General features: G+C 36.4%; 1 protein-coding gene across 1 annotated transcript in view; it reads left to right on the plus strand.

Annotated features, from left to right (window-relative positions):
- The window catches only part of LOC110036847 (phospho-N-acetylmuramoyl-pentapeptide-transferase homolog), a 56007-nt gene extending 41229 nt beyond the window's left edge, over positions 1-14778 (plus strand). Inside the window, exon 7 of the mRNA XM_020741388.1 lies at positions 14338-14778. Within this exon, the coding sequence (XP_020597047.1) occupies positions 14338-14520 (183 nt within the window). The 3' untranslated portion in view covers positions 14521-14778. The remainder of the gene's footprint in view (positions 1-14337) is intronic.
- The last annotated feature ends 346 nt before the right edge of the window (positions 14779-15124 follow it).

The following is a 15124-nucleotide window of genomic DNA, read 5'->3' on the forward strand; positions in this document are numbered from 1 at the left end:
GGTTTAAACCTAAACTAATCATAAGCCAACCTTGGTCAACCCAGCTTAAACTGGGTAAAACCAAATCAAACCAAATCCAACCCGAGTCAACCCAGCTTAATCTGGGTCAAACCCAAATCAAACCTAAGTTAACTCGGGCCAACCTAGCTTAACCCAGCTCATCTCAAGTCAACCCAATTTAACTCGGGTCAATCTAAATCAAACCCAACTCAATTCGAGCCAGCTTAAGTCCAATGTAGGCCTAAATTAGCAAACCCATTTCATACCTAAGCCTAATTTTGTCCTAATCTGTTGGAAAATCAAATTACATCAGCCCGATCTTAGTTAAAGTCTAATCCAAGACTAAAAATACATGTTATTTCATATTTGTTTCCATGTTCCATACATTGTTTCATATTCCACATGTCATTTTATGTTTTAAATTTTATTTATTGTTAACCCACATGTTATTTCATGTTAAAATACACACACACAAATATATATATATATATATATATATATATATAGACACACACACACACATATACATAAAACAAAAGGAAAAACAAAGATGAGAACTTCTCAGTTTTTTCCGCAAACATAAAAAAGAAACCAAATCTCAAATAAAACTAAAACAAAATTTAGAAAACTCTGATTTCTCAACATGACTGATAAAACCTAGGAATCAAACAAGATATTAATGCAAATATTAAACTTTAAATAAATATTTAAAACACACCAAGATAAAGAACGAGAACTGAACCTAGGTTGATCTGACATGTACTCTAGGTTAGCTAACTTGGACCCTGAACCAAGGGCCACATACTTAGTCCGGGTTAGTCTGAGTATACAAGCCTAGGTCAGCTTAGGTGTCTAGTTAGTGCTAAGGACTATGATATACAAAACAACGAACCTATCCACTCAGACTATAGGGAATATCTTAGAATGAAGTTACCCATGGTTACTGATGAAGGTAATTCAAACTTCCATAAAACTATGAATCCTCCATGCTCCAACATTTAAGGGGAATTCCTGGTTATGAGGTTGGTCATAGTTGACGGATACTAATGTTCTCGAGGTGACGGAAAGTCATGGGCATCTTAATCGGGCAAGTTATTCATAAAGTCTAGGTTAGTCCACCTTTAAAATTTCCTATAGAATTTAAGGTTTCATTTTCTATTTAGAAATTATTTCCTACATGACTCTATCCTTAGCTTAGGGTTTTCAATCACCTTCATCAGTCAAATCAAGTATTTTTAAATCATCATTTGACTTCAAACTCACTTCAAAATTCAATTTAACTCTAGTTCAAACTCAGTTCAAATTCAATTCAAATCAAACTTAGTTTGAACTCATTATCAGCCCTTTCTCAAGACTATTCAGACGTCATTTTGGGTAAAGATTCCCTCCATTGGATGGTCAAATCCCTATATCTTGGGCCTTTTCCATGACATGTCGTCATCAGACTATAAGTCCCATCCCTTGAAGCTTAATTCCTATATCTTGGACTCTCCAATTATAAATACCCTATCCTTGGCAATTCGACTTATGATATTAATTAAGAGATTTTCTTTATGGCTTACAGTTCTAAAGATGTAATTAATTACAAGGGCTTGCCCTTTTAGGAACGAGACCCCACAATCAAAGTAAACATTATCTTACACTCGTAATATAAGGGAAGAATTCTGGTTCCGTAGACCGCAAAGAATTTTTTTATGATTGAATATGTTCTATGGTAATGTCTCTATCTTTCGAGAAAGTATGTTATTCTTCGAATGTCATATTCGTTTATTTAGATAGGAATCTTTTGAGAGTTGTGGTGGTCTCAAAACCAAAAAATAAAAAAAAACCCACCAGCTGTCTCCCAAATAGCGTTTGATTTTATGTTTCTCATCCTAACAAGGTTAGTTTAATCTAAAGATTTTTATGTAGGATAAAAAATTCAGTTTAATAATCTTTGATTTAATAATCTTTGATTTATCGTCTAATATTTAAGTTGTTTTGAAGGCTCTCCTAATGAATTCTGTTGTGATCATGAATTTTTCTTTTTTTGAAATATTAAATCATTTATTTTCCAAATTCTCATTTAAATTCTCTTGTAACTTTTTTATTTTTACTCTCAAATATTAGTCAAGGGTATAAGTAGGGAGTGAAATAGAAAAGTTACTTCTTTATTTTCTCTATGATAGCTAATTTCCATTTTTGTAAGTCAATATTTGCCCTACTAGTTGCAAGAAAAAAGTTTGTCAAAAATAATGAAAATTTCAACATCTTCATTCATATCCAACATAATAAAATCAATAGGGATTATGGTTTTTTTCTATTTTACTATGATATTTTTATACCCCTTTTGGAATGTTAAAGAACGGTAGGCTAATTAAAATTTCATAATGGTAAGTTGTAGCTCTTCTAGTCCTGGTCTTTTAAACACTGAAAAAGCATTAAAGTTATTCTAGCTCCTGAGTCATAACGTATTTCCCATAAACAGATCTTCTATAGTGCATGGAATAATAGTGTTGCAATTTTCAGTTAATGCAATAGTTTTAAAATTTTAAAATTTGCATTTCTTGTCCAAAATCTTTTTGATAAATTTTTTATAACTAGGCATTTGTTCAGATGCTTCAGCAAATGGAATGTTAATAACGAGCTTCTTAAACATTTCTAAAAATTTTAAAAATTGTTGGTCCAATTTTTGTTTAATCAACCTATGAGAAAAAGGTAGTGGTAGTCTCTTATGTTCTATCAGAGATGGTGAAGGTGTTTTTCTCAAGTCTGTGGTAAGTTTTTCTACAAATCTATCATCCTCAGATTCGAACTCCTCCATTCTAGATTTTCCACTCAGCTCCTAAATTTCATTTCCACTCCTAAGTCTTATTACATCACAGTGCTCCGCATTCTAGTCATTTGGATTCATTTTTGTATTGTTAGGTAATGTTTCTTGGGGTCTCTGTCTCAATGAGTCGATTATTTGCCCAATTTGTGTTTTAATATTCTTATGGAAGCAGCATGACTTTGAATATTATTCCTCATATTCAGTACTACTTCTTTCAAGGATAATTTCTTTTCCCTAAATTGAGGATTATAAGTGAATCTAGGAGGTTAAATAGGTAATGGGTGGCCACTGCCTAAATTATTCCAACTTTCTACTATGTTAGTTTGGTTGTTACCCCATTATTGGTTTCCTACATCTGGGTTACTATTGTTTCAGTTAAAATTTCGATGATTTTTCAACTTGAATTGTAGGTATCATAATATGAGCTGTTAAATAGATTTCTTATGACATTTAAGGTCTCCAGAGTGTTAGTGCTAGAATCTTCTACTGGTCCATAAACAATCTCATTACTGAGTAGGGATTAGTCCTAGGTTATCTAACTTCCTAAAAATAATAACAAATTGTGAGATAAGGATTGTTAAAACATCTGTCATGGACATTGGCTTTCTTCTTAGGGTTTACTCTCCTCAAGGTTATTCATAATTATTTACAGTCATCTGCTCGGTGAGTAAATAAGCCTCCTTAAATAACTTTGACATAAGTGACCCCGAGCTGCAACATTTATAATTGATCTCAATGATTCCACCAGCCCATTGTAAAATATTTGAATGATAAGACAATCAGGTAGGGCATTGTATTGGCACTTCCTATGCATCTCTTTGAATCTCTCTTAAGCCTCGTAAATGGATTCACTATCTAATTGGGTGAAAAATGTGATATTATTTCTAAATTTGACAGTTTTTTAAGGTGGGAAATACTTTGCTAAGAATTTCTGAGTGAGGTTAATCCAAATAGCTATAAATTCTAAGGCTAAGGAATTCAACTAAATATTAGCTTTATCCTTATAGAAACAACCTAAGTCTAACGACATCATCTGAGATACAGTTATATTTAAAAATTGTGCATAACTCTCAGAATCTAGCTATATGGATATTAGGCTCTTCTACTGTGTCATGGATTAAGGAATTCAGCTAAATCCTGGGGCTAAGGAATTCAGCTAAATATTAGCTTTATTCTTATAGAAACAACCTAAGTCTAACGACGTCATCTGAGATACAGTTATATTTAAAAATTTTGCATAACTCTCAGAATCTAGCTATATGGATATTAGGCTCTTCTACTGTGTCATGGACACTGGCTTTCTTCTTAGGGTTTACTCTCTTTGAAGGCTATTCATAATTATTCACAGTCATCTGCTCGGTGAGTGAATAAGCCTCCTTAAATGACTTTGACATAAGTGACCCTGAGCTACAGCATTTATAATTGACCTCAATAATTCCACCAACACATTGTAAAATATTTGAATGATAAGACAATCAGGTAGGGCATGGTGTTGGCACTTCCTATGTATCTCTTTAAATGGATTCACTATCTAATTGGGTGAAACATGTGATATTATTTCTAAATTTGACAGTTTTTTAAATCTTGGGGCTAAGGAATTCAACTAAATATTAGCTTTATCCTTATAGAAACAACCTAAGTCTAACGACGTCATCTGAGATACAGTTATATTTAAAAATTGTGCATAACTCTTAGAATCTAGCTATATGGATATTAGGCCTTCTACAGATGAGCCTTCGAATTGATTGTTTTGGACCATCTCAAACGACACCTGGGTGCCCAAAATTGACTCCTAGGCACCTGATCCACTGGTTTCGAACACCTAGGTGCCCAAGATTGTAACCTAGGCATTAGTTCAACCCGTTCTGATTCTGTTTTATCCTCTTTGTTCCCAAAGTGTCTAATCACTTGTACATTGGATAAACAACCACAAATACTTTGAAAAATATAAGAATGAAACAAATAATACAAAAATAATATGTTGCATTTTAACAGACCAAAAAATGAGAGTGTTACCTAAAAAAGAGCAATAATTAGAAATAGATTTTATATTTATTACATCTCTAGCTTAGTTGGAGTCATCGTAGGCTATGAGGTTGGATGTGGATTTGGAAGTTTGGATATTGGTAGACCAAGATGCCCGTAATTTATTTCCGATGCAAACTCTTCATAGGGACTCTGTCAAATACTTTGAAAGTCAAAATAAATAACTCGACTTACATGAAAAACACGAGTTAGCGGAGAAATCCATGCAACACAAAATAGGTCATTCCTTATAATTGAGGGGGAGCTGAATAACACCTGCAAGCAAAAAAAGGTTAGAAATCATTACATGCTCCCTTATAGTGGTACCTGTGTGTGCATATAAGAAAACACGACTCACTATAGAAGCATGCCCTATTATACTATCATGCATGTCAAGTACACTAGCACACCAAAAGGCAAAAAAAAAGCGACGAATGACTAGCACAAGTAGTACAACACAGAACAATAATTATAGACATCCAGAAATACTACCTTGCATCCTAAACCCTAGCTTAGCACATCATATAATGTCAGAGTGTCCTAACCATCATCTATGTATAGGTAAGTCTCCGAATACGTTTGACTTTGACGGGGTCGTTGCACCGGACCCGAGGGATCCGACAATCTAAACAGTAGAGGGAGGGGTTTTGCGGATCATTGGTGACATGAGTTGTAGAGAGTGATTTGGTTGAGTAGGGATTTGTGATTGGTTTGAAGTTTAGCATGCTTGACTCTGTGAGCATGTCTTGAGTGTTTAGGATGATTAACACAAACTCACACCCCTTCGATGAGATGGCGTCTTTACGTTCAACAATGTCGTTCGTTCAGGAGTATGAGGGTAGCTATACTGATGGAGAATTGCACATTCTTTGAGAGTGTTGTGGAGGGTGAGATTCATGTATTCACTGCCTCCATCAGAGGGGAGTTTTTTAATCTTGTGATTGAATTGTTTCTCAGCTATATCTTTCAATTCAATAACTTTTTTAGTATTTTTAGCCTTATTATGAACGAGATATACCTATGAGTAGCAAAAGTAATGGTCAACAAAGACTATCTACTATTTATAAGATTGTATAGATAATGTGGGGGAAGGGATCTCATACATCTAAATAAATCATTTCTAGAGGATGAGATTCATGTGACATAGATGCACTAAATGATACTTGTGGCTTTTTTCCTAGATGTTGTGGTACATTGTAAGTTGTTGAATAAATTACATAGGGATGGTATGCTTTTAGCTAAGATAGATTGCATTTGCGTGGACGAATGGCTGAGTTGACAATGCCACATATGCAATATTTGCTAAAGTGATAGAAGGGCAAGTAAACTAGGTGGAGAGTTGGGAGCTGAGTGTCGTATTGTGTAGAGTTCACAGATTTGGGGATCATCAGGGATTGTCTTATTCGTCTATAGGTTAGCCATTAGTAATGAATTTAATAAAGCAGGAATTGTTAGAGGTAAGTTTGGGAACTAATAGAAGATTGTAAGCTAGATTAGGAACATGGTGATGGTTGGAGATGTATAACTTATTGTTGGGTGTGGGAAGAATGCCACCGGTGCAAGCAATTTGTAGTTGTTGGTCATTGCCCACTGTGATGATGTCAGTTCCTCGATACTCTTGCGGATTGGAGAGTTTGTAGGGCTCTGAGGTGAAGTGGTCACTTGCTCCACTATTGTGGTACCAGTTGTTTGTAAGTCTAGCTTAAAGTGTTTCACGAGGGTTGTAGGTGATTGATAGGATAGATGCCAACATTTGAAGGCAGAGCGCCCTAGTTTGTTTGCAGATTTGACAGATTATGGAATATGAAGAAGGTTTGGTGATATAGTGGTTTGGATTTTTTTGTGGCGATGGTTTTATCGTGTTACCTTGTCCACATGTCATTGTCAGTTTTGTAGATTGAGAAAGTTCTTTTGATTTTTCATGAGCTTGGTTTTAAGAGTCAAAATGTATGGAAGGGTTGAAGGAGAAATAACAGTGTAAAATGTTGCCGCAACATTTTGATCTATTAACAACTACTTTGTATAGTCTCTTGGTTGAGGACTGAGTAGTTTGTGAAGTTGATGTGAAGTTTTTTCTGGGCAAGGGCAGGAGTCATCTAGAAAACCTTCTTCACATATTTGTTGGCTCAAAACAGTTCGATGACCTGAGCCTTCCGGATTGGTTGATTATCAGGAGTAAGTTGTATGGAGACTATATTTATGATGTTGGCCATGAGGAATTTTAGTTGAGTAGGTAGAGGGTTGTCAGTTTCTAGAGAGGTTGATTGAGTTGTGGTGTTTGTAGCTATGTGTCACGGAATAACTTATCTCAAGTCAGATGTGCGGCTTCAACGCTCTTACTAAATTAGCTTAACCCTCACCTCACAACGCTTGAACTTGTAAGCACAAAACATTCTATAGGAAGAAAAGTAGGGAGAAGTATCGGAGAAAGAAACACTTCACTAAGAAAGAGTGACAACACTTGAATGCTTGAGAACCTTGGATGATTCTAAATGAGGGGGAGAGACTCCTATTTATAGTCTTCTCCAAGTCTAAGGGATTTTTCTAGATTACATTAGAATAGTCTCGTTTCTACATAATTCTACACCATTCTCTTATATACATATATAGACCTAAATTTTTCTAGGCTATTCTTGAGTTCTCCTTGGAGCTTTTCCTTCTAATATTCTCTATAAGCAGCAGGATCTTCTAGAGTTACTTGGATTGCTCTCCTCCATCTGGTTTTTTCTAGAATCTTCCATCACATGATTGTCTTGTCAATTTCTTTGAAGATGACAGAGTCTGACACTTTCCCTCACTTAAGCTCGCAATGCCCTCATTGTGTCATTCATCTGATCTTGCTGGATCTTTTCTTTGAACTGTCATAGTGTGTCTTCATGCTCCTAGCTAGCTTCACTATCAGAAAATCTTCTCCACTTGATGAGAAACTCCTTATAATTTGACACCCCTCGTTGTCTGATCACCCTGTCTGCTAGTATTTCTTCAATTTCTTTATCAAAGTAGGTGATTACGGTTTTAGACACTCGCTTGCAAAATCCATCTTAAAGGTCTTCCATTATTGGGCTTCAACATGCTTACATGAAAGACTGGATGTATCTTTAATTTTGGTGGAAGCTTGAGTTTGTAAGAGACCATTCCCACTTGTTTCATATCCTCAAAAGGCCCATCATATATTCGAATCAACCCTTTATGTACCTTTCGAAATGTTTTGAATTTGTTGGGGTAGAAGTTTTATAAGGACTAGTTCTTATTTAAACTCGATATGCTTCTGCTTTTTTTCTGCTCACTTTTTCATCCTCCTTGCGGCATTGTGTAATGTTGCTCGAGTTAGCTTCTATTGCTTATTACAAGACTTGGCAAACTTGAAGGCTGTCAGACTTTTTATTTCATAATTGGTTGTAAGGGAGATGGGAGCCATGGGTTGTTGTCTCATGATTATCTCAAAAGAAAGCTTTTTTGTGGCTTCGTTTGTTTGCAAACTGAAAGAGAATTGCTCCACATCAGGCAATTTGGCTTGATTTTGTTGATTTGTACTCACATAGTGACACAAATATAACTCTAAGAGGGCATTGATCTTCTCAATTTTTTCATCGCATTGAGGATGAAAGCTTGTAGAAAAATTTAGATCTAACCCAAACATCTTAACTAGTTCTGTCCAGAATCTTTCAGTGAAGCGAGGATCTCAATCGCTGATAATGCTTTGTAGTATTCCCCATAGCTTTATCACATTGCAGAGAAAGAGGCTTGCAGCTTCTTCTACAGTACAGTCGATGGAAGAAGCAAGGAATGTTGCATACTTGCTAAACCTATCCACCACGACTAGATGCTTCCAAATCTATCCAATTTTGACAACTTGGAGATGAAGTCCATTTAGACACTCCACAATGGTCTACGAGGAATAGATAGTGGTTTCAACAACCCCCTGGTTGTTGAAGGACAGCTTTGTCTTGTTGAAAAGTGTGAACATATTCTTCTACCCCATCCTTCATCCCTGGCCAGTAATAATTTCTTTTTAGAAGTTCTAGGGTTTGCTTCGTACTTGGATGTTCTGCCAATAAAGGGTCATGTCATTCTTTGATTAGCTGCTTTCTTAAGTTGCCACACTTTGATACGTAGACGCGTCGGCCTTTAGTATAGATGACATCTTCATCTATCCAGAACTTTCTGGTTTTTCCTTCCTTCACCAGAGCAGTAATACTTTGGGCTTGTAGATTATAGTTCAACCCTTTGTTGATTCTGCTTATGAGGGAGCTGGAGACTTGTGAAATGCTTGCAAGTTATGTTTTTAGGCTTAGTGCGTCTGCTACTACATTGGAATTTCCTGATTTATACTCCAAGATATAATCAAATTCTGCTAAGAAATCCTATCATATTTGCCTGCTTGGGACTTAGCTTCTTCTTGGTCTGAATGTAGTTGATAGCAATATTATCTGTCATGACCCTGAACATAGAGCCAAGCAGGTAGTGTCTTCATTCTCTAAGACAATGTATGATAGTCTTCATCTCTTTTTCTTGGACTGTGTAGTGACGTTCCGTCTCATTAAGTTTTCGGTTTTCATAAGCAATTGAATGTTTGTCTTGCATGAGTCCTCCCCTTATAGAGAAGTCAGATGCATCAGTCTGTACTTCATATACTTTAGTATGATCAGGACGGCTAAGTACAGGCTCTTCACTGTTGCCTTCTTGAGATCTTCACATGCTTCTTGACACCTGCTATTCCATTCCCATGACTTGTTTTTCTTTAGTAGGTCCGTCAACGGAGCAGCCCTTGCATAATAGCCCTTTATGAATCTTTGATAGTAGTTTACAAGCCCCGGGAAGGATCTTAGCTCATGTACCTTAGTAGAATGCTCTCAATCTTTGATGGTTTTGATCTTGCTTTCTTCCGTCACAAGCTTCCCATCATTTATCCCTAAGAATATCACTTCTTGTTTGGCAAATGAGCATTTTTCTTTTTTGATGTATAGGTTATTTTCACTTAGTACTTTGAATACTTCTCGGAGATGTCTTAGGTAATCTTGGAGTATGTTGTTATACACCACTATGTCATCCAGTTTGACAAAGACAAATTGATCTAAGTAGGGTTGGAATTGTTTGTTCATCAAAGTGCAGAATGTAGCAGGAGAATTAGTTATCCAAAAAGGCAAAAAAAAATTCATACGACCCATATCTGGTCACACAAGTGGTCTTCAGTTCATCCCCTTCTGCTATCCTTATTTTTTAGTAGCTTGATCGAAGATCCAATTTTGAGAAGTATCGTGCATTCCCCAGTTGATCAAAAAGGTCGGCGATGAGAGGATTTGGGTATTTGTTCTTTACAGTAACCTTGTTTAAAGCCCGGTAGTCTATGCACATGCATAGGGAACCATCCTTCTTTTTATGAAATAGAACTAGGGTACCATATAGGGCTTTAGATGGTCAGATGAATTTGTATCCAACAACTCCTTTAATTTCTTATGTAGTTCTGCTAGCTTTGAAGGTGCCATGCGGTAAGCTCCCATTGTCGGTGGCTTAGTCCCTGGCTCCAGCTCAATCTGATGATCGATCTCCCTTCTTGGTTTTAGTTATTTTGGTAATTCCGGCGTTGAAACATCTTTAAACTCCTCAAATACTGCCACCACTTCCTGTGGCATGTCTTCTTGGGGCTTCAATTCTTTATCGGAGTCATGAAAAATAGCCAAGTAGCTCTCTTCCTTTCATCGGATGCCCTTCTTGAATTGAATGACCGATAACATTTTGACTTCTTGCTTGCTAGTCCTTGTTGTCGGTACTAGGCAAGCTTGGTCGCCCTCCATGATGCAGACCAAGGATTAATTTGAAATAGTCCATAGGAATGATGAAGAAATTCAATGTACCTGACCAATCTCCGACACAGTTCTTCACACTTTTGGCCACTCCATGGATTGACCTAGCCTCTGAGTTTACTGCTTTGATGGAGCCTTCTCCTCTAGTTATTTGCGGACCCATCCTCTTCACTTTTTCAATAGAGATGAAGTTGTGGGAAGCTCATGTATTTATCATTGCTTTAGTAGATGTCCCACCTTTAATCATCTCCACTAAGAGAAGTCCTTTTGTCGGGGTTTTTAGAGAGGAATGCACCATATTGGGCAGTTGCATCATTCCCACTTGTGTTGTCATATTGCTTCCTTCTTCCTCTTAATGGCTTGGAAGGAGAGAGTTCAGAGCTTTCTTTTGAGGGCAATTCGTTGCCCAATGAGGTCCTTCACAAAGGAAGCAGTTGTTGTGTGGTTTAGTTTTGTTGATTTTGTTAAACTTCCTTTTGTTTCTTGCCTTGGATGGAGTCGATTCGCGACGGGTCTCTTCCTTGTGCCGATCCTTTTCTCCCCGAATTTTGACATAATTACTCTTCTTTTCGCTTGGCTTTGTTGACTTCTTTGTATAGTCAACCAAGCTTTCCATGATGGCGATGATAGTAGCGAGATTTTGCACTCCAAGCCTCCTAAGCTCAGTTTTCGCCCGCTATTGGAGTCCATCCATGAAGTTGAACAGAGCATCCTTGTCATACATGTCAGAAATTTCAATGACCAGACTAGTAAACTCTTTAATATATTCCTAGTTCGATCCCCTTTGCTTGAGTCTTCACAACTAGGCTCTAGCCTCATCCTCTGCATTCTCAGGGTAGAATTGTCTCTTTAGCTCCCTTTTGAAGTCATCAAAGGTGGATATGGTGTACATACCTTTCTCGATGTTTCTACACCTTATTCTTCACCACAACATAGCGATGTCTGAGAGATAAAGAGCTGCAAATTGTATTTTTGTGTCTTCATCTGTAATCCCCATCGCTCCAAAGTTTTGGTCGAGTCCCCATATGAAGTTGTTTACCTCTTTTGTATTGCGAGCTCTCCCAAAACTCTTAGGTTTTGGTACTTCGATGCATCAGTGTGATACTTTTGGCCTTGATCCTCTATATGGGCCTCCATGCCATTCATACCCTCTTCTATCCGAGCAAGGCGTGAATCAAAGCCATATATGAGCTTCTTCGAACTCCCATGTGGTTTGGATGCAGCAGGATCTCGTTGCTCCTTGCAACCTCGTCCTTGTTGAGATTAATCCATATTTGTGACTTCAGACTCCATGACATGCTCTTTAATACTTTTTGGCATACATTTGAACCGATGCTCTGATACCAACTGTCATGGACTAATTTATCTCAATTCACTTGTGCGGCTTCAATGCTCTTTCTTAACACTAAATCAATTTAACCCTCACAACGCTTGAACTTGTAAGCACAAAACACTCTAGAAAGAAAAGTGGGGAGAAGTATTGGAGAAAGAAACTCTTCACTAAGAAAGAGTGATTACAACACTTGAATGGTTCCAGATGAGAGGGAGAAACTCCTATTTATAGTCCTCTCTAAGTTTAAGGGAATTTTCTAGATTACATTAGAATAGTCTAGTTTCTAGATAGTTCTATATCATTCTCTTATATACATACATAGCCCTAGATCTTTCTAAGTTAATTTTGAGTTATCCTTGGAGTTTTTCCTTCTAATATTCTAGAATGCGGTGGAGTCTTCTAGGGTTACTTGGTTGCTCTCCTCAATCTATTTTTTTCTAAAATCATTCATCCCATGGTTGTCTTGTCAATTTCGTTGAAGATGGCGGAGTGTGACATATGGCTCTTTTATCATATAGAAGGTCAAACATTAACAAAATTGTGCACTCATGAGCAGTGCAGAAAAGGTAAAGTAGGACAAAAATCTTTACAAGAGACTACCTGAATTTAGGGAAAAATATTTATGTACGTAGAACGCACGCAGCTCTTCGTGTGTAATCTTCTCCCAATAACCTCCCAATAAACTCTGCGAAGATTATTGGGGAGTTATTGCATTATTTCGACATTATTTGGAGTCAATACCCTCCGCGGTTACATTTTCACATTTTCTCTGGTGTTGGGTATTAACTTCAAATAACACCGAGTTAACTCTGCAATAACCCCCCAATAACCTTCGTAGAGGTTATTGGGAGGGGCTTACGCACGGAGAGCTGTGTGTGTTCTTCGTACGTAAATATTTCATAAATTCAGGGCTGTCAAAAATGCTCGTTGTTCGCGGACAACTCGTTAAGAAACTCGTGTTCGGCTCGTTCACTAAGTTAACGAGCCGAATACAAAAAAAGATTTGTTCGTTCGTGTTCGGCTCGTTTTGACTCGAAATACTACTCATCAATATATATATATATATATTGATGAGTAATATATATATATTGATGAGTAGTATTTTTAAAAAATTTAATTAACTACAAGGCTACAAAGATTTATAATCAATTAAAAGTATTAATTAAGAAAATATAATAAAAATTATTAAATTAGATTCAAATTACGTTTTAATATAAATAATAATTTTTAAATCTTGCCCCAACCCTTAACATCTCAGGGCTACGTGATTAGAGTTGTCAAACCTATTCTTTGTTTGTGCACAGCTCATGTTCAACTCGCTAAGCAAAAATAGCCAAACACGAACACACTTTTTGAGCTCGAAATATAAATGAGCCGAACACGAGCTGAGCCTGGGCTCGCTCGTGTTTTGCTCATTTACACCCCTACCTGAATTAACTGTCATTCAGTCTCGTGGTTTCAACTGTACACAGGAGCTGTATTTTAAGGTGATGTGATTAGTTTTGTTCGGTGATATAGTTAGTTTTGTTAGATGATGAATGGTTGTGATGTGTTTGGTACAAGTATATGATTGACATGCAGTCAGTACCGGAGAGTGGAGCAGTAGATGTTTCTTTTTCTGGTGGTACTGGTTTTTTGGCGTTAGCAGTATCCACATCCTTGAAAGCATAATCAACATGAAAGTTTACAGTGCCATCCTTTTAATTATTTGTATATCATTGAAATATAGCTTTCAATGTGGGCAACCTCTTAAATTTTGCCTGTTGTCAGGTAATGTATGGATCTATGTTTCTTTCCCTGAAGTTATGCATGAAATTACAAAATGGAAAAAAATTACTATTTTGATAGTATTGAACTTTAAGTCCTTATCTTCTTGCAATTTTTCCTACAAATTCAAGTTACATTTGGAAGTATAATGCTAAAAAAGTTTATTGATACATCACCACATGCCAGAAGAGATTGGAATGAGGGCAAGGAGTTGCCCTTGTTTTCTCCTTCTGTGATCATTCAAGGGTCATTTGCTTTGCTGAAAGAAGAATATAGAATAAAAAAAATGCACTTTTTTAAAATATAATGTATTCGAAATATTTTGAAAGTTTTCGTCCAGATGTAAAACAAACTGAGGAGATTATTAATTCATATTTGATTTATGATAAAATGAGATCAATGTAAAACCTAGCGGTGGCTGCCGGCCAGAGTGGTGATCGGAAGTCGGCTGGCAGCGGCGACAACAGTGGCTATAGGGAGCCAGGTGGTGCCCGGGCAGTTTAATGGATTAATTTATCTGCATGTTCATTGTAGAATCTCGACAGTAAGATATATTGTCCATTTTAATTACTAAAAAAAATTTCCTGGAATCTTAGGTGCTTTTCATGAAGGTTACCAGAAAGTTGTATGGGGTTCGTCGCCGGGTCTTTCGAATGTCACCAATTCACCACCATTTTGAATTATGTGGCTACAAAGAACCAGTTATTGTTGCAAGTGCATACTTTATCTCTTGTATTTTGGCCTTAATTGCTGGATATATTGGTATTATTTCAACTTAAATAAAAAAATATATATTACTGCTTTTGTTCTCCAGTCATAATCTCAGTCTGCTGCAGCATCAATTCCCTTTTTAAGTGTACTGTCATCTCTCATATATAGGCAATAAGCCCCCAAATAATTTCGAATGAAGCTGCGGCTAAAAGCTTTTGGTTGGTTGGGCTATATTTGTTCCTTAAATCTCAATATTTGTATTGTTTCATTAAAATTTTGTATGTATTGCTTCTTTAGCAGAACCGTTGATTTAATTTTTGAATATTTTGGGGTTATTTCAATGATGTGTGAGCGCATTAGTACAAAATTTTATGTAAAATATTTACTTCAACTCCCCGCAATATATTTGAATTAGAACATGAGCTTTTCAATGATAATGGAGGTGCTGCAAATTTTAACAAGTTGGAGATCCAAAACATGTCTTTATATGCTGACCTAATCCCATTATAGAAATAATTGCTGCTCAAAATTAAGAAAACTTGAAATGGATATAATGAACGGTTATTATAATACTATTAAAACTATTACTTATAACAGGTCTAGGTTTTCTCTTGAATTGTGGAATGTAGAAGTCATAGTCACTTGATATATCAAAACTTAGAACTTAGCATT

The sequence above is a fragment of the Phalaenopsis equestris genome, unplaced genomic scaffold (genome assembly GCF_001263595.1).
Source record: "Phalaenopsis equestris unplaced genomic scaffold, ASM126359v1 Scaffold211766, whole genome shotgun sequence".
NCBI lineage: Eukaryota > Viridiplantae > Streptophyta > Magnoliopsida > Asparagales > Orchidaceae > Phalaenopsis > Phalaenopsis equestris.